This window comes from Passer domesticus, chromosome 28, assembly GCF_036417665.1.
Source record: "Passer domesticus isolate bPasDom1 chromosome 28, bPasDom1.hap1, whole genome shotgun sequence".
Taxonomy (NCBI): domain Eukaryota; kingdom Metazoa; phylum Chordata; class Aves; order Passeriformes; family Passeridae; genus Passer; species Passer domesticus.
Window position 1 is genome coordinate 4,439,804 of NC_087501.1, and position 26,583 is coordinate 4,466,386.

General features: G+C 46.3%; 1 protein-coding gene across 3 annotated transcripts in view; it reads left to right on the top strand.

Annotated features, from left to right (window-relative positions):
* Positions 1-26,583, top strand: part of ADAM28 (ADAM metallopeptidase domain 28) — a 28,035-nt gene continuing 1,452 nt past the window's right edge. The window contains exons 1-23 of one of the 3 annotated variants that reach the window (XM_064400571.1): positions 1-211; positions 4,586-4,888; positions 7,416-7,516; positions 8,104-8,180; positions 9,697-9,775; positions 11,357-11,433; positions 11,907-12,102; positions 12,581-12,643; positions 13,361-13,432; positions 14,087-14,256; positions 15,404-15,488; positions 16,045-16,175; positions 16,790-16,967; positions 17,936-18,025; positions 19,147-19,342; positions 20,217-20,319; positions 20,814-20,970; positions 21,563-21,643; positions 22,175-22,253; positions 24,196-24,286; positions 24,608-24,707; positions 25,807-25,869; positions 26,123-26,200. In XM_064400571.1, the coding sequence (XP_064256641.1) occupies positions 4,840-4,888; positions 7,416-7,516; positions 8,104-8,180; positions 9,697-9,775; positions 11,357-11,433; positions 11,907-12,102; positions 12,581-12,643; positions 13,361-13,432; positions 14,087-14,256; positions 15,404-15,488; positions 16,045-16,175; positions 16,790-16,967; positions 17,936-18,025; positions 19,147-19,342; positions 20,217-20,319; positions 20,814-20,970; positions 21,563-21,643; positions 22,175-22,253; positions 24,196-24,286; positions 24,608-24,707; positions 25,807-25,869; positions 26,123-26,200 (2,316 nt within the window). In that variant the 5' untranslated portion in view covers positions 1-211; positions 4,586-4,839. Of the gene's footprint in view, positions 212-505; positions 564-709; positions 851-4,585; positions 4,889-7,415; positions 7,517-8,103; positions 8,181-9,696; positions 9,776-11,356; positions 11,434-11,906; positions 12,103-12,580; positions 12,644-13,360; positions 13,433-14,086; positions 14,257-15,403; positions 15,489-16,044; positions 16,176-16,789; positions 16,968-17,935; positions 18,026-19,146; positions 19,343-20,216; positions 20,320-20,813; positions 20,971-21,562; positions 21,644-22,174; positions 22,254-24,195; positions 24,287-24,607; positions 24,708-25,806; positions 25,870-26,122; positions 26,201-26,583 lie in introns of those variants that run through there. The other 2 variants (XM_064400573.1, XM_064400572.1) reach the window with 2 other exon arrangements.

The window sequence follows — 26,583 nt, forward strand, 5'->3', positions numbered from 1 at the left end:
TTGTTCTCTGCTGGTCCATAGCGGAGCCTGGCTGGTGGCTCTGTGTGCACACGGGGGTTTGGTCACTGACTGCAATGGCAGGAGGCCGGACAGTTGCTCCTTTGTTCTGTTCTGGCCTCGAGCACGGGCAGGGATGACTCAGTGAAGTGATCTCTGTTTGCTCTCCGCGTGGGAAGAGCGGAGTCCATCGGGCTGGAGACAGATTATCCAGGTGAGAGGGTTCTGTTTCTCCTTTCTTGTTTGCCAGGACGCAAAACACCACATGCCCTGGGCAGCTCTCCCTGAGCTCCTGTGAGGGGTCAGGGAGGAGTTCAGGGCTTCACTGAAGCAGAGCTACACATGGTGAAAAAGCGACTACAAAGCCTTCCATGGCAATGTGGGGGTGAGAGAGGGAGAGGATGGGCAGAGCCATGGAATAATTTGGGTTGGGGTGACATTAAAACCCATCCAGTGCCACTCCCTGCCATGGCAGGGACACCTCCACTGTCTCAGGCTGCTCCAAGCCCTGTCCAGCATGTCCCTGATCATTCCCCTCATGGAGGCCGAGGGTTGGATCCACTCAGGTGAGGCCTCACCTGCAGAGCTGCTCCAGCCCTGGGCCCAGCACAGGAGGCACCTGGAGGGGCTGCAGAGATCCAGAGAAGGCTGCAGGATGATCAGAGGGATGGAGCAGCTCTGCTGGGAGGACAGGCTGGGAGAGCTGGGATTGTCCAGCCTGGAGAGGAGAAGCTTTGGGGTGGCCTCACTGTGGCCTTCCACCATTAACTGTAGGGGCCTACAGGATGAGGAGAGACTATTGACAAGGCTCTGGAGGGCAGGAGAAGGGGAAAGGGCTCCAAGCTGATAGAAAGTAGGTTTAGATGGGACATTTGGAAGAAATTCCTCCCTGTGAGGGTGGGGAGGGGCTGGGATGGAATTCCCAGAGGAGCTGTGCTGCCCCATGATCCCCGAAGTGTCCAAGGCCAAGCTGGAGCAGCCTGGGATAGTGAGAGGTGTCCCTGATCATGGGACAGTGGGCTTGGAGCAGGATGATGTTTAATTCCCTTCCAGTCCAGGCCATTCCATCATTCTGGGTCTGCCCACACCCCTCTGCACTCTGAGAACGGAGCCCTCGTGCGTGGCCAGCAGAGCCCTGGTGGATTCCAGCCAGAAGAGAATTGTGCTCAACCCCACGTAGGAGCAGGCAGAATTCCCTGTCCCTTGGGAAAAGGGAGCCAGCCCTCACGTAGGACCGGGATAAACAATACAAGAAGCAACACCTGCAGAAAAAAAAAAAAAAGGCTCCTTAATTCACCATGATCTGCTTTGTCACTCGTGCTGTGGAGAACATTAAACAGCTCGGACGTGTGCACACAATTACACAACAGGGCCACAGCCAGAAGTGGGCTGCAGGTGTGTTCTGAGGAGAATTCAACCTTCAAAAAATCACTTTAATCCAGTTAAGAACTTACAAGAAGTCCATGACTCTTCAGAAATCCATGTCAAGGTCCTGTGCCCTCAGTTAACTCCCTGCAGCCTGCAGTGGTTGGAGCTGCACAGCCTCCATCACCCTGGGGCAGGGTAATTAAGCAAAACGCAGCTAACAAAGGGGGAAGATGAAGTAACTGATTTTTGGCCTTTCATTTCAAAGAAAAGGGAAGGAAGGAAGCAAGCCACACACACGTAACACCAAATATGTCTGTGATCTTCTCATGGCAAAAAGTGCTGCCAAGATGTAAAATATTTGTGATGAGGTTTCATTAGTCAGGCTCAGATGACAGACTGTGACCTGATTAAATACACAGCAAAAATAACTCAGCCGGTGCTTACTAAGGTAGTTTCAATCATCATTTCAGTGAGAAAAGATTATATTTACTTTATATTAAAGCCTGGTAGTACAAACAGAGCCAGTGTTGCGTTTAAGCTGAGGAGCAGGTAATGAACAGCTGGAAGGGAGAGAACTTTTCCAAACACACAGGTCAAAAGCAACCATTGGATTATTTCCTTCAACTAAACACCAGAAAGCAAAACATTGAGGGCTGGTCGTTGAGGAAGGGGAGGATTATTCATTTTGGGAATGTGTGAGACAACAGAGGCAAGCACAAGGAAAAGCTTTATGCAAAGAAGAGGCTTTAAAGAGGAACGGAGCTTATCCAAGAGCAAATCCAAGGTCCTGGAAGGCCACAGGAAGTGTTCTGTTGACTCCAATGGGTTTTGGATCACTCTGGAGGTGGCGAGGAAGGGATGGAGCTCCAGGGAGAGGCAGGTTGTGGGGACACTGGAATGCAGCTGGGAATAGATGGAGGAAGCCGAGGGGAGTGAAGGGCCGGAACACAGAGGTGAAGCTGTGTGCTTTTCTCTGTATTCCAGAGAAAAATAACCTGCAGGAGGGCTTGGGAGATGGAATGGAGGCAGAAGGAAGGCAGGTGACTGAGCAGTGATGCAACAGAGCCGTGGCTGCCTGTGCAATCCCACATCCCTTCCCTTGCTCCCAGAGGAACAGGATGTGGTGGTGGGGCAGAGCTGCTGAGCGGTGCTGGGGTGGATGGGGGCAGCAGGACCAGGAGCAGAACCAGGCACAATCCTGGCCCTCAGCTGCTAAACTCTGTCTCAGGGGTGGCTGAACGTGGGTCTGCTGGAGGAGACTTTGGTTACTCCTGAAAAATCCCAGTTTGGTGCCTCAGAACCTTTCCAAATCTCATTCAGCATGAAGTTTGGGACAAGGCAGAAGCAGAGAAATTATTCACCCCTGGATTTGTCCTGAGCTCTGCCAAGTGCTGCCATTACAACTCTGCTTTTACTTCCAATCCAGGCAGGACTTGTGCAGATCCTCGGTGTAGGGGTTAAGTTCACCCTTTGCTGCTTCTTTCTTTTAATTGCCCTGGGAGCACTTGGGTTAAGCCCACCAACATTCAGCCAGTAAATGTGGAGACAAACTTGCCATCCAATTTTACCCCCGAGGACAACGAAAACTGCTCACTTGGACTTTGCCCAATTGTTTAGTGGATTCAAAAAACCCCAAGCCAGCTGAGACCTCAGGGACACCTCTGTGAGCACCTCCAGGGGAAGAAGCCAGGATCAGATTATTCCAGAATCGCTGAAGCAGGGCAGAAACATCAAACGCTTCTCCAGTCACTAAAGGAAATTACATCCCATTCCCTTTCAAGTGTCCCCAAGACCTTCATCACTTCACATTCCCTTCTTCCTGCCAACCCTTTGTTGGGATGGAACTCTCCCTTCCATCCTGCTGGAAAGCACAGCTTATTAAGAGCATTAACTCTGGAGATGGGGGGGGTCACACATCTTTTTCACGTGCGTCATGCTGAGAGAATGAGCTGAGATCAATGCTTGGCCAGCAGCCACTTGTTTTTAAAACCAGTTGTTCACAGTTATTTCTCTGAATTATTTATTTTTTGTGAGCCAAGGATGCAGTCCAAGAATGCCCAGCTTATTTTTATTCATAGAACAATTAAAACACTGAATTGTCCGCCTTTCATCTCCACAGAATTTAAAAGGAACCAAATCTAAATTTCATTACACAGTTCCTGACTGATTTTGAGCAACTCAGATGAGCACCTGGGCAGGGAGATGTCCAAATCCTGCACGATTCTTTTCCTGAAGGCTTCTTTCCTAACCTGGGATGGCAACATGAGTTGAAATATTTGACTGAAGTGTCGCAAACAAGCAGCTGCCAAAAGTTGTTATCAATTAGCACCATCCTACACTTAATAAAAGCCCAAACCCATCTGCTTGCAGCTCCCAATCTGTCTCAGAACGTCTGGAATTCTGGCAAAAATCTAAGGGAAAAGTTTGCTTAAAAATGTTCAAAAAATCAGAACTTTTCAACAGAGAAATACTTATTTACTAATGCTTATATGAGAAGAATAATGGCAGTAAAATTCTCCTGTGGATATAATTCCCCTGAAGATTTATGCATATATATATTTACTCATTTATAAATTAACATAAATTATGAATATATAAATTACTTTGTCATGTTTATTGCTGACACTGCCATATATGAGCATAAATTTATATCCAGATGATCCACTCCAGTTCTCTGTACTCTGTAACCCCTATTTTAACCCAGGAAAAGTTCACCTTCTCTAACACAGCTCTGTATTGACACTTGTAGCCTGAGTAATTTTATCACTCCTTTATTATAGCTGACTGAGTCAACGGGGTCTTTTTTGGCAGAGATTTTTGGAATATTATTGGCCAGAGCTCACCTGGATCATTCACTGCTCTGCCTCCTCCATTGAATCACCCGAGCCCGAAACAAACATTACTAACAGAGATGACAGGGCAGCAAAGGCTCTGCTCAGTGTTTATTCTGCCAGTGATTCACTGAGCAGATTCAGGGGTAAATACCCAGAATTAAAGCACAGCTTTGCCCCCAGCCCTGCCTGTTTTACCCCCAACCTCCTGGGAACTCTCCCATTCCTTGACATTCCACTGGTTTAATTTCAGCTTTTATCAGCCAGGCCATGAATAGATGGAATTAGGACCAGCCCAACCGCTCTGTAATTCAACGACAGCTCCAATCTCCAGATTTATTGATTTATTGATTTATTGGTGTTAATCATTGTCTTTTCCCCGTTTTTAGGGAAGCCAATCCAAAGCAGCGGTCGATCCCTGTGCCGATGTTTGGGGCACGAACCCAGGAGCAGGAACTCCCCTCGCTGTAACACTCTGTGCCTTGGGTGTTGTGCAACACCTTGAGCAAACACTTCCTCCTGCAGGAGCAGGAATAAAGCTGAACCCGTCCCTGCCTCTCACTCCCAGCCCAGAGCAGCTCCGGGCAGGGCCACGCTGGGATCGCCGCATTCCCACCCCAGGGAGCCCCGGCCACCCCAGAGCATGAAAATCCTCCTCATTTCTGCTCTCCTGCTGCATCTCCTGCAACAAGGTACTGCACTTTTTGTTTTAGTCCTTTACCAGTTTTGCTGTGGATAATGCTGTATGAAGTTTTAATTATTAACTGTTAGATAATAGGGAGGAACAGCGAGTTAAAGCCATTGGGAAATGGAGTTAGGGATAGTTGGGATTTGCTGTTCAAAGCAATTCTCTGTAATTCTTTAGTTAGAGCAGCATTTATTTGTTTGAAAAGTGGCCATAAATTGCCTGAAGACCCACAACTGGTTGGTTTTGTGAGCCACTAAAGCAATATTTACCCTGCAAGTGAGAGGCCAATTTACCCAATCACACCAATTTATCAGCATTTTGGCCATAAAATCACAGATTTCTGTACGAATTCAATTAAAACATTACCTGATTTAAAGTATTGATCACCCTTTATTTATCTGCATGATAGTTCAGGTTATATTCAAGTGACTCCACCTGAGCAGATCCCACTTTTTAAATTTTTTTTCCCCTACAATTTCTTTTAATTCCTGTCAACAGGGAATGAAATTTTTCAGGGCTTGGCCTGCACAAACATGTACAGGGTTTATATCCATAATTAAACATATAATTAGCATTCAGGCACAAATCTATAATTTTTTTTTGCACAGAATATCTGAAAATATTCACACCATTAAGGTGTTATCTTTTTTACCTTGACAAAACCACAATTTCATTGTCAATAAAATCCTCCCAAATGATTTTTGATTGAGGCCCTTGGAAAAGCACACAATTATTTGTTCCTTATTGCAAGTTGTTGTCCGAGACCCAAGGAATTTCTTTCCTCCTTCAAGCTGGAGACAAAGCCTGAAGGTAACAAAGACAATGCACTGATTAAGAAACTCCATTGAAGGAAGGATTCATTCCAAACAAAACCAACCAGTTTTCCTCGAAATTCTGTCTGGATCAGACTGCAGGGAAGGGATGAGTTTAGTCCTGAGTCTCCCTTTAAACCTTGCCTTAACTTGAACTCTCTGGGCTGGAGTTGCACAAAGGGTTTGGAGAGATAAAATTGGGGATCTCTACTCCAAGAGGCCTGAAATATTCCTGGGATTGCTGCACAAGGACACACTTGAGGCCTGTGGAGAGAAATCTGAAAAGCAGCAGGTTTTTTTGAAAATAAACACGATTAGTTGCTTAAAAAAACCACAAACCATGGTTGTGAGTGGCAGCAGTAAAGTTACACCTGGTAGCTGCTCCCAGCACGTGCTCGGTGCAGCAGCTCAGCTGACACAGGATCCCTGTGCACACTAAATCAACAGCCTTATCAAGATACAACCAGGTTTGCTCTGCAATTACTTTTGGAAAGGGTTGAATCAAATAAATCAGTGATAAAAGAATGGATCAGTTTGTTTTACTGTGACAATTTGCACGAGGATGTGCTCTCCTGTTCCAGAGGGAAAATTACAGTAATTGGAGGCCTCTCTCCTGGAAAAACCTGGCCCTGGGGCAGGAATTACAGGAGGTGCTCTGTCCCTTTGTTTCTGTGGGATTTCATTGGCTTTCTGGGCAGCTGAGGTTTTGGTTTTTTTTTAATTGCTGGTTTATTTTTGAAGTACAGACCCTCAAGAATTCATCAATTCAGATTGATGAATTGATGAATAATCTCCCTTTTTTTGGAGATTAAAGAGTTCAGGGCTATCAAAAAGCTGCTGCTGCCTTGGTGCAAACTAACATATCCCTTGCCTGACCCTGTTTTCCCAAAACCTGGCCCCCAGCTGCCAGGATGGACTTCAGGGTGTACCCACCCCTGCAGGGCAGCCCTCAATTAACTTTGCTCTGCGTTTGCCGAGCTTCAGAGCAGAAAACAAAAAAGAAATTCTTTTTATCAGCTTTGCATTTCCTCAGCCAGCTCTTTACAGCCCCTCCAGACCTTATGAGACCACTCAAAAGGGTGTTAAGGAACCTCCTGGATTCCTTGCACCTTCAAGATTTTCCTGATTTCCTCCCTATCTTCCATTATTTTACCTGGCCATGTCCAAATGTCTCTCCCAATATTCTACTGTCCCTCCTTCAACCCAATTCAAGAGGTAAAATTTGTAATTATTTATTACCACCCTCTCTTAGACTTCTGCCACAGTTATTTACGTGCCAAAGCCTTCCAAAGCAGGAATCCTGTTGCAAACTTGCATTGTGTAAGTTTATTTGCTGATGCAGAGGCAGTCTGGGCCTGTCTGTCACGTGCTGAGGTTTGGAGATCGCTCATTCCACAAACCCAAATCCATTCATTCATGTCACTGGGAAATGCGGAGGGAAAGGCTGCACTGGCATGGCTGGGCTGGCCTGTTGGGACTTGAACTCCTCAGAGCTGGGGGAAGAAACACAAAGGGAATTGCAAGAAATGTTTGGACACTTGGAAGTTGCCAGGGAGGGCAACTTGTCCAAAATCCAGGATGTGAAAACCGCTGGTGTTGGGTCAGGTGATGGAGGCAAAGCAGGGGAGCATGAGGTGCTGTAAGAACCCAAAGAATCACCTGACCAGCCATGAAATTGGGTGTTTAATAAATTAAAATTGTGTTTTCATCAATCCCCAGGGAGCAGCAGAGAGAAGTTCTCTGGAGCTGAGCAATATGAAATCGTTTACCCACAGAAACTGCACGCGGTGCACAGGAGAGCTGTAGGAACAAGCTCAGAGGTAGGAAGGGAGATCATTGCTTGGGTGATTCGGGGAGATGGGATGGATTTCTGGAGCTAAAACACCCTTGGGTTTCAAGGGTAAGAGAATTTGGACAAACATTTGCTCTTCCAAAAGAAAGAATGTGTTTAGTGAGGAGGAGCTGAGGTGTGCTCCGTGTGAAGAGAATCCCTAAGGCCATCTCTGAACCTGTGTCTCTGCAAAGATGTGGGGTTTGATAATACTCAGAGTTTTAATAACCTGTGGACACTTTAATTTGGATTAATTAAACCAGTAATTAAAAGCAGCCATGGTCTGTGCAATTGCAGAGGGTGTTATGGAAGTGTCTGAACCCAGACATCCCCTCAGCCCTTTTCCAAGCACGCAGGATTTGTGCTTATGGAGGCAGAAATCAATTTGCAAAGTCAAATTTGCTCCTCTAATTAAAGCCCCTCAAACTGAGAGACCTCCTGCTTATTCTGCTCCTGGCAGAATCCTTGTTTTTGGTGAGAAGAGGAGAAAAAGAACACGGCTGGCATCCCAATAACACCACTGGTGAGGCCAAGAGCTGCAGCAGAGCATTTTCTGACACTTAAATCTGTTTACAGAGCAAATATGATGACATAGTGAAGTATGGGATCAAAGCCAACGGAGAGGAAGTGGTGCTGCAGCTCCGAAAAAATCGGTAAGTTCAGTTCAGCTCTGCTCTTCTTCCTCACTGGGAGCCACTGCAGAGCGTTCCTGCCAAAAACCAGGAATTGGAGCCCTGTGAAACAGAAGGGTTTTGGTAAATGCAACATTTCAATGGCAAGGAAAAAAAAGGGGAGAAAAAGAATCCTGTCACTGTTTTGGGAATGTGGAATGAGTGCTTGGGATGAGACATGGCCATGATGGAGGGACGTCCCCTTCTGCTACCTCTGGTCCTCCATTTCCTTCCTAAATTGCTAAATCCAATGAATTTTAAATATTTTTCTATTATGTCACAAGATTTCTGTGACCATGAAGAGTCTGTGGGTTACAGAATTGTAGCCTGGAGTGACAGGACAAGGGGGATGGTTTTAAACTGAGTGAGAGAGGGTTCAAATTAGAGATTAAAAAGAAATTCCTCCCTGTGAGGGCTGGAGGGGCTGGGATGGAATTCCCAGAGGAGCTGTGGCTGCCCCTGAATCCCTGGAAGTGTCCAAGGCCAGGCTGGAGCCCCTTGGGACAGTGGGAGGTGTCCTTGCCATGGAAGTGGAAGAGCTTTCAGGTGCCTTCCCACTCAAACCATTCCATGATTCTGGGACAGACTCGATGGTCCTTGGAGGTTCTTCCAACCTTAATAATGAATTATATTAATATAATAATAATTATAATGTAATCATGATATAAACATAATATCTATATTTATATATCCCTATATTATAGACAGATATAGAGATAGATCAATGATAGATAGATAGATAAAAGATAGATAGATAGATAGATAGATAGATAGATAGATAGATAGATACATGGATACATAGACAGACAAATGGATAAACTGATACAGATATTTACTTTAGCACTACTTCTCTTGAACCTGGAGTAACCAAACATAACCTGGCATTGACCAAATCTTCCTGGAAATTCAAAGTCTGGCTCCAGCAGAACATTAACACATGCTCCAACAAGTCTGGGTTAATGGGTGTTTTTCCAGAGGCTGTGTAAATACAAGAGTGCTGTAATCAATTCATGTTACAGACTGTAATTAACTGCTCACCCCTGTTTTAATCTAATCCAAATATTTGGAATGGGGGGAGGGAAGTGGTGTTGTACTAAATCCTATTCTTTGAAGAGAAGTGGGATTGTGGCAGTGGAAGAGAGTTACCCAAACGGGAGTCACTGCAGATGTGCTGCTTTTAGGAAGATGTAGAAAGGGCCAAAAAAAACCCAATATGTAATTATACATTTGTATCCAGATCTGCCAGGAGATGAGTTCATCCCGATGAATTCAGCACACTTTAATTGCTTTCTTCTTTTAGGAAAGTCTTTTTGTTTGAGTAAGGATTATGAACAAGCAGAATTTCCCTCCCTGCAGCTTTTACTTCCCGAGTTTCTCCGATACTAAGAATAGCCTGAGTAATTGTTTGAATTCCCCACATACTCGGCGTGCTGTGTCATCACCTCACTTCTACATGGCAACAATTTCCTTGGAATAATGACTGCTTGGCTCCTTGCAGGGATCTCCTGGCTGGGAACTATTCCGAAACTCTTTATTCTGCTGACGGCCGACAAATAACAACAACTCCTCACATCAAGGTAATACAGGAAGGGTTTTTCCCTTTGCTTCCAGCCTTGAGGTCCACATGAGACTCATAGATCTGTGAAATAATGGGAGATAGGAGAGAGCTTCATGAATCTGTGAAATAATGGGAGATAGGAGACAGAAAGGAAGGACTGAAATCCAGGTTTGAAGCCATTTAGGGTGAAGGGACGGGCAAGTTGGGGTTGGTCACTTGTGCTTGCTGGGAATCATCTCCAGGATTTGGCTTCCAGGAAGGCACCACCTCCCTGGCTGCTGGACAACGTCCGGGTTGAATTCCAGCCTTTTGTCGGGGCCATCCCAAAGCTTTCAAGCTCCCGACCGTGCCGTACTCTGCTCCACCTGCCCAGCCCCGTGACTTGATTTCCGCCCCGATCCCAGGGAGATCCCGAGCCCGATAAAGCCCCGTTTCCTGCTGGCTCACGTTTCCAGCCACGCTCTGTGAGCCCAGCTGCCTCCTCTGACCCTGACAAATCAGTTCTGACCTGCAGACAAGCGGGGCTTGCTGCAGAAGGGATTTTTTAATTCACTGTGCACTGATCTTCCCCAAAGCTCCCACCTGAAGTTCTCCTCCGAGCTCATGAGATGTGTTTTAACAACACAGTCTGGAATTCAAAGCCCAATTCTCTTTGTTAGGAGCAATTAGGAGGATTCTGAATGAAATAAATGTGCATAAATAACTCTGGGTTGATTTTTATTTTTTTTTCTGATTCCTCCAATTATTTCCACTCCCTGAATGAATCCAGCGAAAAACCTGGATAAAGACAAACTTGAAGAGCTGGACAGAGAATTCCTACCCTGGGGGTATTGGATTGTGATCAGTTTTCCCTCTTGTATCCCCAAAGGATGGAGATAAATCTTCCTCTTTTCCCCAGTAACTTTCCCTTTGAGGGTGTCTTTTTCCCTGTAACAAAGTTGGCATTTTGTGGTGGAAGACAAATAAATTATAAACCAAAATCTACAAGAAAACAAAAGGCACAGGCACAGGTTTGGGTACAGATTCTTAAGAATTCCATTCAGGAAAACACTGTGGGAAAAATTTTCCACAAGTCCTCAGTGACTTTGAAGACTCTTTGAACACAGAAACATTAAATCCTTAAGCCAATTAAGTCCCAAAAACCATTTCCCCTACCCAGGTTTAATATAATACCTGTGTTTTAATCTCACTGAAATGAATGCATTTAATTGTTGGGTAATTAAGGAGCCTTTCCTTGAAATTTGGGCTCAAGGAAATAATTTGTTGTGGACTTTAACTGAGCAGAGCTCAGCAGTGTGTGCTTAATTTGGAGCAAGGAGTGGGAATATTCTTATTTTTTCTGTGCTGTGCTTTGATCAGACCCCACAGTTGCTGGTTTTTGTCACAATTTGTGTGTTGAAAGATAAAGATAATGGGTCCACATCGACATGGAAATGGTCATGAACTTTTAAAATTCCTTTTAAGCATCTCCTAATGGGAGACTTCTCCAAGCAGTGCACTTCATTGTAATTTGTAGGTAATTTAATTTGTTTTCTGAAATCCCTGGATCCAGTGGAGCCCATGGACACCCCAAGCTGACACTGGATATTTTTCCCCACAGGATCACTGTTACTATGGAGGCCACGTGGAGGGTGATGCTGAGTCTGTGGCGAGCATCAGCACCTGCACAGGGCTGAGGTGAGGGGTTGGGTCCCAGGAGCAGAATGTGCAGCTTCTGGGGTAAATGTTCAACAGGAGAGAATCAGGATGGAAAGAAGTTATGTGATCTTTTATTCAGGCTTTGGAAACTTGTGTCCCAAAGAAAAACAGAGGGAGAGGAGAGAAAAATAGTTACTCTTAGTTCTTTACAATATTTCAGCTTTTCACCTCAAATCAGGATGAAAACATCTTTGAATTTCCCCCTGGAACGAAATCCACTTTTCAACCACTTCTGTCAGCACAACCCCCCCAAAATTTACATCAAATTAATTCCTGCTCCAGCTTTTCTTTGACTGAGAGCACCCAAATCTTCCAGTTGACTCACTAATTAATTAATTTCTGCTTCTAAAGTGTTGCACGCTGCCTCAGGCTGCTGGACTATTCCAAGGGTCTATGTGCTCAGGATAAATGCTCTCTTGATCCAAAACCTCACATTCCAACCCATTTTTTAGTGGCTATTTTGAGACCCGTGGCCAGAAGTTCCTCATCGAGCCCCTGGGAGCCTCGGACAGGGCTGAACACGTGGTTTACAAATACGAGGCCCTGAAACAAGAGCCCATCAAGACCTGTGGGCTGGTCAACAACTCCTGGGAACAGGACTCCAGTGACCCCATCAATGACATCTTCAAGTCCAGCAACAGCCCAGAGGTAAGGACATGGCTGTCCCATCACAAAAAGGGAATTTGTGGCCGTTGGAAAACTCGAAATAGCCCAAATCCCACTTGGTCTGGTGGCACCTTCACAAAGGAGCTGTTTAAACAGAGGGAAAGGGGTCAGATCTTAAAAACCTGAACAAAATATTCCAGATCTGAGATTTCAGAGTCACCAGCTGAGTTAAACCTTCCTCCCTTTATTAAGAGGTGCCCAGTGCACCTTTAACACCTAAATACCCATTAATATCTATTTTAACCTCCATATCTGAATAAAAATTTAAATATCCAGCCAACTTCTTATCACTTAAACCCAAACCAGTCCCTTCTGAATGACCTGGCCAAAGAAATCCCCTCAATAATAATAAACAGCTTTGAAACTGCAGAGGCTGGGATTGGAAAAGCTCTTAAAACAATAAATAAATCTTAAAATAAATAAATATGTTTAAATAATTTTAAATAAATGATTCCTTTAGATGAAAGCCTACCTGAAAGCAAGGAAGTACCTGGAGCTCTACGTCGTTGCAGACAATGCTTTGGTGAGTTTTGGAATTGTTATTTCATGTTTGATCAGCCCCAGAGGGGCTTCCCAGGGTATCCCAATTTGTACTCCTGGGCTCCTACAAAAGCTACAAGGTTACTCTGAGCCTGGCTGGGAAATAGGATTTCTAAATGGGACTTAATTTGAAATTCCCACCTGGGGATGACAAACATTCAGAAAAGACCTTGCAGTGCCTGTCCTGCTGGAATATCCTGAATTGAAGGGAATATCCTGAACTGGAAGGGAATATTCTGAATTGGAAAGGAATATCCTGGTTTGAAGGGAATATCCTGAACTGGAAGGGAATATTCTGAATTGGAAAGGAATATCCTGGTTTGAAGGGAATATCCTGAACTGGAAGAGAATATCCTGAATTGAAGGGAATATCCTGATTTGGAAGGGAATATCCTGAATTGGAAGGGGATATCCTGAATTGAAGGAAATATCCTGATTTGGAAGGGATAATTGTGAGCTTGAAGGGACCCACAAGGATCATTGAGCCCAACTCCTCCTCTGCACCCTACACAGAAATCCACATTTTGGAAGGGGCTGATATTGAAACCCAGCATCTGATAAAATCCTACATCAAACATAAAATAAAGCACGAATTTTTACACATGGCATGGTTTCAAACCAATCTTCAGTGAGATATTTATTTCCTGATAAATCCCTTTTTCCCTCTCCTTTTCCTGACATGCTGTATTTGCCTTTTCAGTACAAGAAATATGATGAAGATGTTAAAAATATAAGACAGAGGATATTTGGAATAGTCAACTACATCAACACGGTGAGAGCAAACAAATGGCAATGCAATCCAAGTGTTTTCTAATTTTTTTTCTGTTGAAAAAGATTCCAAATGATTTATAATTTTTTCTATGGAAAGACATTGATATCCATTTTTTTTTCTACTGAAAGACATTGAAATCTAAATTATTTGTAATATTTTTCTATTGGAAAACATTGAAATCCAAGTGATTTATAAATTCTTGCTATTGTAAACATCATAAATTCTCATTATTACATGTAGGAATGAATGAAAACTCAACTTCATGGTAATTTATACTCCTGTTCTTTGCCTTCAGATATGACATTTTTAATAAGAATTATTTCTACTCCTACTTTAATTATTTATACTCATACTTCAATTATTTCTACCAATACTTTAAGATACTTTTTAATCACTTGTCAAGTGAATGGTTGTTTCAAACAGAATAAATTGATTCTTCATTTCTTTGGCAAGTCAAATTTCTTTTAACCCCACTTCAAAGTTGTTTGAGATGTGGTGGGAAATCAGATTTTCAGTTTTTTTTTGGTGAGAGTTTTTTGGAATTCAGAGTTTGGAAAAGCTTTATTAGGTCCAGAGTGGATACTGGAGTAGAAAAGTGACCAAGTACCAGGATGAGGCTTTGTTTAATTTTTATTAATTAATACTTTGCTGCAGGTTTATAAAGCCATCAACACGCACGTGGCTCTGGTTGGCCTGGAGGTGTGGACAGACAGGGACAAGTGTTCCCTGAGCAGGAACGCCGGGCTCACCCTGGACACCTTCTCCAAGTGGCGCCTGGAGAACCTGCTCAAGAGGAAACGGAACGACAACGCCCAGCTCATCACGTGGGTCCCTTCCCTTCCCTTCCCTTCCCTTCCCTTCCCTTCCCTTCCCTTCCCTTCCCTTCCCTTCCCTTCCCTTCCCTTCCCTTCCCTTCCCTTCCCTTCCCTTCCCTTCCCTTCCCTTCCCTTCCCTTCCCTTCCCTTCCCTTCCCTTCCCTTCCCTTCCCTTCCCTTCCCTTCCCTTCCCTTCCCTTCCCTTCCCTTCCCTTCCCTTCCCTTCCCTTCCCTTCCCTTCCCTTCCCTTCCCTTCCCTTCCCTTCCCTTCCCTTCCCTTCCCTTCCCCTCCATGTTTTTATTCCTTAAAACTTAGTTAACAACACATTCAAGGTCCTTTTTATTCCTTCAAAATTGCTCAGCAAACCCATTAAATACCCTTTTTATTCATTAATAAATGGTCACCAAACATATTCCAGGCCATTTTTATTCCTTAAAAATCACTCACCAAACACAATCAAGGCACTTTTTATTCCATAAAATTGTCACCAATCATTGTCACAATCCTGACCTTCCAAGACCAGCTTGTACCAATTACAGGACAAAAAAATAAATTTAAGGTGTTTTTTTTTTCTTTGTTTGTTTTGTTGGTTTGTTTGTTTTTCCCCCTGTCATGGAGCACAAATAAGTTCCTGCCAGGACACAGCATCCAATCCTTCCAACAGAATCCCTGCAAAAACAAGGATCTAAGTCTTATCTAAGACTCTTCTGGTTTTGTTCACAAAATTTGAGTGTCCTGGGGACTGCAGTGAAGTCTGACAACTTAAAGAATCATAACATGAAGTTTACCAGGGAAAGGATGAATTAAATTTCCCAGAAAATGTGGGAAACGCCAAATTAAACCAGCATTGACCTCACTTTTCTGTCTCATGTCCAGAGCTCCTGGCTCATCCCAGCCCTTTGCTGCATTTGGAGCTCTTTTCACTCCAACCAATGCTTTAAATCTGATGAACCACCATGGAATTTAAGTAAATATTAAAATGAAAATTGCTTTAATTGTTTTTTTTTTCATTTGCAGGGATCTTAAATATTTGATTAGATGTGAGATTCCATCCAGAGCTGGAATGAAACCAGCCTGGTTTGGAAAAGCTCCCTGAGTTCAGCGCCCATCCTGGGCACTCCCTTGATCTCTCTGTGTCTTTGTGCTTCCTTCCAGAGGCCTGGACTTCGAGGGCACCACGATTGGATTGGCCTTCCTCAAAGCCATATGCAGTGATTTATACTCCGCAGGTATTATTCAGGTCTGATTCATTTTTATTTCATTTTTAAAGGCTTTCCTATGTTGTTTCACTCTGCCAGTGAAGAACCTTTGTGAATACTGTTGGGTTTAGGGCACTTTCAGTTCTCTGGTTCATTATTAGACTGTAAAATTTCACAATCAGAGCCCTGGGAGTGTCCAAGGCCAGGCTGGACAGGGCTTGGAGCACCCGGGATAGGGGAAGGTGTCCCTGCCCTGGAACTGGATGGGATTTAAGGTCCCCTCCAACCCAAACCATTCTGGGAATGTGGGATTTTATTTTTAATGAAGTGTAGGGGGTACAGAAAACAAACACGTGATATACACACCTCCATGGTGTCCATTTTATAAATATATATTTAAAAAATAAATATATTTCTATTTATAAATATCTTTAAGTATTAAATAATAAGATATAATCCAAATAGATGCACAGATGGCTTGAGCACCACTCATGAGGATAATTCCGCTTGAAGAAAAATTGTGGTTTTTGCTTTCTCTGTTGTTGCTGCTTGCTCTAAAACACACGTGGAGATAACAAACAGCTTTCCTTCTCCCAGGACCACAACAGGAACGAGGTGGCAGTGGCAGCCACGATGGCCCACGAGATGGGGCACAACCTGGGCATGAGCCACGACACCGAGGCCTGCTCGTGCAGCGACGACATCTGCATCATGACAGACACTGTCAGGTGGGGCTTGGGCTGAAAACGGGGCTGAAAATGGGTTTGGACAAGCTGCCAGCCTCCACACTGGGACAGTGGTTTTGTCCAGTGAGATTATTCCATTCAAATTACTAAAATAAATAAATTATAAAAAATGGATTAAATCTCAGGCTGTTGTCAGATATTCCCACACAGAAATCCCACAAAAAACCCAACACAAAACTTTAGTCCCTGTATATTTAGAAAAATGTTTATATGTATATTTATTTTAATTTATTTATTTGCATTTACTTATTTATTTATACATTTATTTATGTACATTTATTTTTACATTTATTTATGTACATTTAACATTTAATATGTTAAATTATTATTTAGATATATATAGCTCTAAATATATATATATTATATATACATGTACATTTAACATTTGAAATGTTAAATTATTATTAGGATATATATATATATATCTAAATATATATATTTTATATGAATCAATATGTATAAAATGTTACATGTCTATTTAGAAAAATGTTTACACCCAGGAGCTGTGGGGACAGTCACCTGCTGCAATTCTCTCCAAGGGATGTTTCTCCTCCTTGCCTGTCCAACCCCCATAAATCCTGCTGCTTTCCCCACAGCTCCGTGATCCCCAAGGAGTTCAGCTCCTGCAGCCTGCAGAGCTTTGAGAAGTTCATGCTGGCTGACATGCCCAGGTGCCTGACCAACATCCCGGAGCTGAGCAGCATCATCGCCCCCGCGTCCTGCGGGAACGGCTTCCTGGAGAGGGGAGAGGAATGCGACTGTGGCACGCCAGAGGTACTGGGAATGAGGGAACCCCTGGCAAAGGGCTCTGTGCAGGCTGGACAGCAGCTGCTTTCTGGCAGTGCCTGAGGTGGACACTTCTGTTTGGCTGTCTGGTGTGTTCCTGAAGCAGTACAATGATATACATAAAAATATTGTTTCAGTGAGCTCTTCTAATCATCAGATTTTTGAATGAGGGCTTCAAACTGTTGCCACACAAGTTGTGTCCCAGTAAAACTAAAACAGGCAGAATTTTGGCTTCACATGTTACTGCATGTGATTTGGAGCTGAGCACAATGTTTCAAATAAAAAATACAGACTTTGAATGAAAGTTCCTGTTCAAGTAAATGTTAAGTCATCTTTCTCTTTTCCAAACTCATTAGGCTCATGACTACTCTCTGTTGTGTGTAGATCTCAATGCCATTAATACCACCATGATTCATGGCCACACAGTGAGTGGCAGCCTGGTAAAATGGACACCAACAGTAGGAGTCATAGCTGCTCAATTAACCCTATTGAGGGTTAATTGCTCAATTAACTGCTATTGAGCTATTGCTCAGCAAATCCAGAACGGCAGGCAAGACCCTTCTAGAATATATAAAAACAGTGCCAGATAAAGGAATTAGAAAGCATAAACTCCACACAAATTCTCATTATTCTAAATGAATTCCTTACAATCTGAAAGATCTTGCTGAAGTAGAAGCTGTGGTCATCAAATTGCTGAGCTGGGGACATGCTGAGTGCTGGGAAAGATGAAGCCCTGCTTTGGCAGGAGGGTGACAGAGGAACCGAGAGTGGGACAAAGCCATCCCCACAGCACAGCACAAACCCCGAGTTCCCTGCACAGCTTCCACCTCCAAACCCAGGCATTTTAGGGAAGGTGCTCCCCAACTAAGCCAAGGGCAGGTCCCAGACTTCCCTCCCAGCCAGGGACAGTGGCTTGGTGTCCCTGTCCCCAGCTCTGACTGCTGCTTCTGTCCCAGGAGTGCACGAATGAGTGCTGTGACCCTGAGAGCTGCAAGCTGAGCTCGGGAGCTGCCTGTGCCCACGGGGACTGCTGTGAGAACTGCCAGGTGAGACCCCTGCCCTCCCCTGTGAGAACTGCCAGGGGAGACCCCTGCCCTCCCCTGTGAGAACTGCCAGGGGAGAACCCTTCCCCTGTAAAAACTGCCAGGTGAGACCCCTGCCCTCCCCTGTGAGAACTGCCAGGGGAGACCCTTCCCCTGTAAAAACTGCCGGGTGAGACCCCCCACCCTGCAGCTGCTCATCCCTGCTGGGATAAAGCAGGAGCTCACCTCCCACCAGGACTGACCCCCTGTGTTTAACAGCACTGCCAAGGGCACTGTGATGGAATCATGGAATGGCCTGGGCTGGAAGGGACATGTGGGATCACTGATCCAGACCCTGCACAGACATCCCAAAATCCCACCCTGGGCATCCCTGTCCAAACACTCCTGGAGCCCTGGCAGTCTCGGGGCCAGGCCCATTCCCTGGGGAGCCTGGGCAGTGCCAGCACCTCTGAGGGAAGAGTCTTTCCTGAAATCCAACCCTTCCCTGCTCTCCAGCCTGACTCTCCCTGGCACAGCTCCAGCCATGCCCTCAGGTCCTGTCACTGCCCACCAGCCCACCCCAAACCCCCACCAGCAACTCCCTCAATCTCCCACCATACTTTGGTTGGCCATTTTCTCCTGGCAATAAAAGCTGTGGCACAGGAGACAAACCCCTGTGAAGTGACAGATCCAACATGAAGTGAGATATGGTCCTGCTCCTCACACAGCTTGTGTGTCACCATTGAGCAAGAAATGTCACAGGTTCACTAGAAGGCTGGTTTGCAAAAGAGTAGCTTTAATATGAAAATTCTCTTCTTTTATAGATAAACTTGACACATTCTACTTGATTGGCTAATTAACAAAAACATCTTTCTCACAAACAGTCCTTGAGAAGAACAGAAAAACAGAATAGGAAACCACCTGCAGGTTGTTTATGATAGCAAGTTATAATTGTTTTTCTGCAACTCCCTAAAAAGTCTCACAAGTCCACTGTGAGAAAACAAAGCCCGTTTTCTCACTCTCTGACCAGACTGTTGCATCCATACCTGTGCAGATCTTCCTGCCTGTTTTCAACCCTCAGCTGGGTGGTTTGGGGCAGTGTGGAGGTGCTGGGTGCTGAGTGTGGCATTTTCTCCCTCCCTCAGTTCAAGAAGTCGGGCTCGGTGTGCCGGGTGGCGAAAGACGACTGTGACCTGGCTGAGATGTGCACGGGGCACTCGTCCAGCTGCCCCGAGGATCGATTCCGGGTCAACGGGCACCCCTGCAGCTTTGGAGAGGGATATTGCTACATGGGCACCTGTCCCACCCGTGACAGCCAGTGCAAAGCTGCCTTTGGGCCACGTGAGTACCCCGAGCCACCAGAACAACCAGCTTGTCTTGGGCACGGGAGAGACAGGGAAGGGAATTCTGCATCTCCAAACCCTCAGATCCATCGTACCTCAGGAACAGCCCATCCATAAAAACAAACTCTGGTTCATACCATAATTGATGATGGTTTTTATGTTTCCCACTGTCAGTGGTAGTAGCTCTGTGAGCTGGATCTCGGGGCTTGGCGTGCTCTGTGCTTCCAGAGAAATGGGAAGTGGGGAGAGCATTCCTCTTTTGCAGAACATGTCGGAGGTAGCTGGAATGGAGCTGGGGAAGTGGTTTTGGCCAGATAGGAAGAGGAAATGTCTGTCCTTCAAATTAACAGCCAAATTTGGCATGTCTGGTGCTTCTGAAAGCAACATTTCATAGAGCTGGGGAATGGCTTGGGCTTAAGGGGAACTTAAATCCCATCCAGTGCCACCAACTGCCAGGGCAGGGACACTTCCCACTATGCCAGGTTGCTCCAGCCTGGACTTGGACACTGCCAGGGATCCAGGGGCAGCCACAGCTCCTCTGGGAATTCCATCCCAGCCCCTCCCCAACCTCCCAGGGATGAATTCCTTCCCAATATCCCATCCAGCCCTTCCCTCTGTCAGTGGAAGCCATTCCCTGGGTCCTGTCCCTCCATCCCTTGTCCCCAGTCCCTCTCCAGCTCTCCTGGAACCCCTTCAGTCCATGGAGAAGGGGCTGTGAGCTCTCCCTGGAGCTTTCCCTTCTCCAGGCTGAAGTGCCAGAAAGTCATTTATGCCCATGGGCACTTGGCTGGGAAAGGCAAAGGAAGGAGCTGGAATATTCCCAGTTCTGCCAGGCAGGAGCCCAAACTGATCCTGCTGTTTTCCCCCTGCAGAGGCCACAGACGGCCCAGCCTCCTGCTACCAGGTGAACGAGAGGGGGTTGTATTATGGATACTGCAGGAAGGAGCAGGGGACGTACGTCCCGTGCAAGAAAAAGTAAGCACTGGGGTATGGGGTGTGCTTGGACTTGGGAAGAGAGGCCATTCCTACCCTAATCAGGAGACAGAAGCCCTATTTTAGTGGGACAGCCCTGTGTTCCTTCTTGTTCTGTCTGAAAACTGTGGGAAATAATTTCTAAGAAAAGTGGATTTAAATAATGAGGTGAGAAAGCAAAGGTGTGCACAGAGATCTGTGCAGGGCTGCTGGGGAGGATGAGTGTGAGGGTGTGCAGGGAACTCCAGGGATTTTGGGATAGGGAATTTGAACCTCAGAAGTGAAGGAGTATCCGTTAAACACTCATTTCTGTGAATGAACTTGTGTTCCCTGCTAAGCTCAACAGGGTTTAAGAACCTGTCACCTGCTCAAACCAAGCTCCCACAGCAGCATTCCCTGCTGCAGCCATTCCCTTGGAATCCAGGCTGCAGGAGAGCCCAGCTCAGAGGGCTTTGCTGGGCCTTGTCCTTGGGGTAACAGCTCCTGTTCTCTTCCAGAGACAAAATGTGTGGGAAACTCTTCTGCTCCGGAGGGAGGGATATGCCTCGGGATGGGAGCCTGTTGTCCTTTAGGTCCTGCAAAGGCAGCTTCCCCAGGAGTGGAGGGGAGGACCCAGGCATGATCCTGGATGGAACCAAGTGTGGGAATGGGATGGTGAGTGGAGAATAACTTTTTCCTTTATTCTTCCCCCTCTTTCATATTTTTTATATAATTCTGTCTTGTACAGGGCAGATTTTAAACAGGGAGGGTGAGTGGACCCCAAACTTCTGCTGATCTGTTTTCCCAACTTTTATCCCAACCCAGCAGCAACAGGAATTGGCAGCATTCCCATTTCCTTAGGCTTGGCTGCTGCCTCATTCCCTTTACTGACATAAAAATGTGTGGCAGCAGAAACACAGCTTTGTGTGAGGGGTTAGGAGATCATTAATGTGTTATTGCATTAATTATTTCATTTAATTATTCCCATAATGGATGTCCCTCATCACTGGGTGCTGTTTCCAATCACTTCCTTGAATATTCCTACCTGGAAGGGAGGGATGAGAGATTGAGTAGGAAGCAGTGATGTCAGCACATCTCTGTCACTCCCCTTTCTACAAAACACCCAAATGGAAAATTAACCCCTCATCTCCCACTCCTAAAGGGCTCTGAGGGATTTCCAGAGCTGTTCTCCATCCCCTCCCAGGATAAAGTGCAAACGCTGCCTGTCCTGGAAGCTCCAAATCCCCGTGGTTTGCTCTCATTTCAGGTGTGCAACCGTGGGGAGTGTGTCCAGGCTGAGGAGGTCTTCAGATCCACCAACTGCTCTGCCAAGTGCTCTGGCCATGCTGTAAGACACCAGCATTTGATGTTATTCACTTTAAAACCCCAAGAAAATTATGCAGATCAGCCTGAGACTTCCTTGCTGACAGTGTTTAAGTCATTGATACAAATCTGTCCAATTTGAGGAGTCAGAAACTTTAAAAATTTGTATGAAAACACATCTCACCTGATGGAACATCAATATTTTTGCCCAGGAGATGGACACAGCCCCTGTGTTGACCCTGCCCCTGAGCCATGGTATCACAGCTCTTCTCTTTGAGTTATTTTGGTTTGGGGAAGAGAATTCTGCTCACATTGACCATTCAGAGACCTACAGATAAACAGATTAACTCTGTAGTGAAGGTTTCCCTGCAGAAGCAAAAGGTGCAGTACATCAGGACTGTCATTTAACACCCAAAACTGCTCCTTTTTGTGCTAAATTTTGGCCCAAATAAATGGAGAGATGGAAAAAACTTCTCAGCATCCTCACCCAGAACCTTTCTGAGCCCCCAAGCTCGCTGGTGTCCCCAGCTGAGGGTGTCCTGCTCTGTGTCCCCAGGTGTGTGACCACAAGCTGCAGTGCCAGTGTGAGGAGGGGTGGGCACCCCCGAACTGTGACAGCTCCTCAGCCCTCACCAGTAAGTGCCACACCTTGGAATCTGTCCTTTCCTGGCTGGAAGTGAGCCCTTAGGATTTGAGCTTTTCTATTTCCCACCTGTCTGTAATCCTGCAGTTCTTTAGTCCATAACTCTGAACTCCACACCCAGTGTGAGCTGCTGCTCTCCCATTTTGGGCAGACACAACAATTCCTGTCCAGGATTTCAGCTTTTCTATTTCCCATCTGTCTGTATTCCTGCAGTTCTTCAGTCCATAACTCTGAGCTCCACACCCAGTGTGAGCTGCTGCTCTCCCGTTTTGGGAAGACACAACAATTCCTCTCCAGGCCTGGGAGCCAAGGACACCTCACTGCCCCAGGGCCAGAGATGGAAACAAAAGGGAGTTGGGGCAGCAAACTTGGGGTCAATGACTTCATGACCTGAAGCTGTAATTGGGAGATTAACCCCAATATGCAAATGGAACAAAGTTATAAAAGTGTGAAAACTCATGACCCACCATCCATTTTGGGTGTAGCCCATGGAGGGCTTCATGATTAAGCAAGCCTGGATGTGGCACTCAGTGCCAGGGTTCAGCTGAGGTGCTGGGGCTGGGTTGGACTTGATCATCTTTAAGGTTTCTTCCAACCCAGTGATTCTGTGAGTTCTGTGAATCTGCCCCAAAAGGCATCAGGAGCTGGGGAGCTCCAGGGACGCAGCCCAGCACCAGTAGCTCACACAATTGTTAATTGGAATCGTTAAGCTCATCAAGCCCAGCAGCACTGAATCATCTCCTCAACAGCCACAGGCACAGGTTTTTTGAACAATTCCAGGGATAGGAACTCCGGCCTGTCCCAGAGCTGGGCAGCCCCTTCCATGAAGAAATTTGTCTCCAACCTAAACCCCAACATTGTATCTCCAGGGAGCTGATTTCTGAGTGCCTCTCAGTCCTGCAGGGATGAGTAGAGAAGGTGTTTTTCTTTCTAAGCTGACAAATTATTCCCCTGGAGATGAGAGCAACAGGCTTCTCCTGTTTCTTCTTGGAATAACAAGTTCTCTGTCCTTCAAAGTGGATCCAGGATCCCAGAGGCTTTGCTGTGAGGGAGCTGGACAAGTTCATTTATCATCTGCATGGTCCCTAACTGATCCACCTCTGAAGGAAAATAATTTGTGTCCGGATTTCCATGTGTTAGGGAAGAAAAGAAGCCTTTAATTAATTTATAATATGAAATATTTTTGTCCTCTCTTCACCCTCACCAGAGCACTGTTAGCTCTGAACCCCTGGCTTGGTTGAGGCTTTGGAGTAGTTTAGTTGAAAATTGTGAAAGAAACTTTGAGGGCAATTTGAAGGTCTGCACCCTTCTGTGGGTAACAGCCTCTGAGACAGAGGACAGGAAGGACAGGGAAGGATCTTTGAGGGTCTGTGGAAAGGGCAGAGATGGTTTAGGGTTTGTTCAGGGTTTGTTTAGCCCAAGGACAGCTCAGGCAACAACCGCTGACTTTAAACATGGCAAAACCAGCAGGAATTCAGCCCTTTCCATCACCATTTGTGACTGGAGAAGAAGCCATAAAATGAGAACAGAGATCATAAAATTCCTTTATCAGTGGTGATGGGAAACTTCTTAATAATGGTGGATCTTGTTGGGTGTCTCCCACCCTCAGTGATTCCTGATGTTCTAAGAACTGTTTCTGTCCCTGCTGATGTTTTAGGAGCTGTTTCTCTCCCTGCCCTCAGTGATCCCTGTTCTTTAGGAACTGTTTCTGCCCCTGCCCTCAGTGATTCCTGATGTTTGAGCACTGTTTCTGTACCTGCCCTCAGTGATTCCCAGATGTTTAAGCACTGTTTCTGCCCCTGCCCTCAGCGATTCCCAGATGTTTAAGCACTGTTTCTGCCCCTGCCCTCAGTGATTCCCAGATGTTTAAGCACTGTTTCTGTCCCTGCCCTCAGTGATCCCTGGTGTTTAAGCAGTGTTTCTGTCCCTGCCAGGCATTGCTGTGGCTGCCGGGGTGCTGGCTGTCCTGGCTGTCACTGCAGTTGCAGCCGTGCTGCTCACCCGCTTCCGAGGCTTCCACAAGAGGTAAATCCTTCCCACATCCACCTAAAACCCACAAACCAAAGCCAGGAAATCCCTGCAGAGTTTGCAGTGGGGGTGGGGGGAATTAGACTCTGGAAGGGAAGGAAGATGGTCCATGAGATTTGTGGACATGTTTCAGAAATCCCATGGTTGGGAGGGGATGGAAGAAATTGAGTCCTTGATAAATCCTTAATAATCTTAAATGAATAAAGGGAAGAAAGAAATCAAGGACATGGGTGCAAAACACCAGCAGGAGTAAGGCAGGGCTTCAGTTGTTTTTTCTTCAGTTAACTAAAATTGACCATGATTTGAAATCTTTGACAGCCACCAGACCAGGAGGGGACCCGGAGCCACCAACCAGGTCTTTGTGGATCAGGAGCAGAGCTGCAGAGAACAGCCTGTGCCAGTGCCACCTGCCCAGAAGGTGAGAGCAGGGACAGCTGGGGACTGTCCCCAGGGCCCAAACCATCAGCCCAAGAGGCTGCACTTCTGTAGGATTCCCAAAATGCTGAGGGGACAACGCTGGGAATGCCAGCATGAGAGTCCCAAAACACTGAGGGGACAGTGCTGGGGATCCCAGCATGAGAGTCCCAAAATGCTGAGGGGACAGTGCTGGGGATCCCAGCATGAGAGTCCCAAAATGCTGAGGGGACAGTGCTGGGGATCTCAGCATGAGAGTCCCAAAATGCTGAAGGGAGGAATCCCAGCACGAATTCCCAAAATGCTGAGGGGAGGGAAAGTGCTGAGAATGCCAGAATAAGATTCCCAAAATTATGAAGGGAAGAATACCAGCATGTGATTCCCAAAATACTGAGGGGAGGGACAGCACTGGGGATCCCAGCACGAGATTCCTGAAATGCTGAGGGGAGGGACAGCACTGGAAACCCCAGCAGGAGACTCCCAAAATTATGAGGGGAGAGCGCTGGGGAACCCGGCAAGAGATTCCCAAAGTGCTGAGGGGAGGGACAGTGCTGAGAATCCTAGCATGAGATTCCCAAAACTATGAGAGGACAGTGCTGAGAATCCCAGCACGAATTCCCAAAATGCTGAGGGGAGGGACAGTGCTGGGAATGCCGGCAGGAGATTCCCAAAGCTCTGAGGGAGGGACAGTGCTGGGAATGCCGGCAGGAGACTCCCGAAGGGCTGAGGGAGGGACAGTGCTGGAGATCCCAGCACGAATTCCCAAAGCGCTGAGGGAGGGACAGTGCTGGGAATGCCGGCAGGAGATTCCCAAAGCGCTGAGGGAGGGACAGTGCTGGGAATGCCGGCAGGAGATTCCCAAAGCTCTGAGGGAGGGACAGTGCTGGGAATGCCGGCAGGAGATTCCCAAAGCTCTGAGGGAGGGACAGTGCTGGGAATGCCGGCAGGAGATTCCCAAAGCTCTGAGGGAGGGACAGTGCTGGGAATGCCGGCACGGGGCGGGCTCTGGGTCCCCGGTGAGCCGGGCAGGGCCGGGACAGCCGGAGATAAGGCAGCAGGTGAGATACGGGCTCCACCCCATTTGTGACCGTTCCCGTTCGCAGGTTATTGATAAGAAAGTTCTTCCCGTGCCTCCGCCTCAGGAGAGCAAACCCCAGCGTCAGAGTGTGAGTATTTCTGGGAATGTCCCTGCTTTCCTGCGGGATTTGGGAACACCACAAACCCCTGGAGACCCCCGGGGACAATCTGATCCCAAAGGGACATCCCTGAGCTCCAGAGCGGGCTCTGTTTCCTCAGACAGCATCCCTGCACCCCCCAGCCCCTCAGAGCACGTTTATATCCAGCGCCAGCCTGCACATTCCCAAGGAACACGTGGATGCACACAGAGGGTTAAAGTGGTTTGTGTTCTGCTTTTTCCAGCCTGCCCTGAGGCCCAAAGGTCCTCCACCTCCCGTTCCTGCCACCAAACCTGGCTCTTCCCACCCCGAGGAGAAGTTTGTGAGTACAACCCTGCAGATCCCACATCGCTATCAGATCCCAGTTAATATTTGCAGTTTCTGATTTAAAGTAAAAATTTAAAATCACAGCTATTCAAAGCACAGATTTTGAGGGTAGGAGTCGCCGTTTTGGCCATGTAATCCTAAACTGCACAAATATTCCTCATCAGCCAGGGAGTCCTCCAAGGCATCAAAAGCACAGCTCAGTAGCTGGAGTTTAAACTTAATCCCTTAAAGAGGGATTTCAGGTGTAAACACAATGTAAGTGATGAGTAACTTTGCTACTGCAGGGTCCCTGTATGGCAGAGATATGGTGGATGTGTAAGAACCCAGGGGAATGGTTCTATTTCTCATTAATAAACCCAAAACATCCTAATTCAAAGA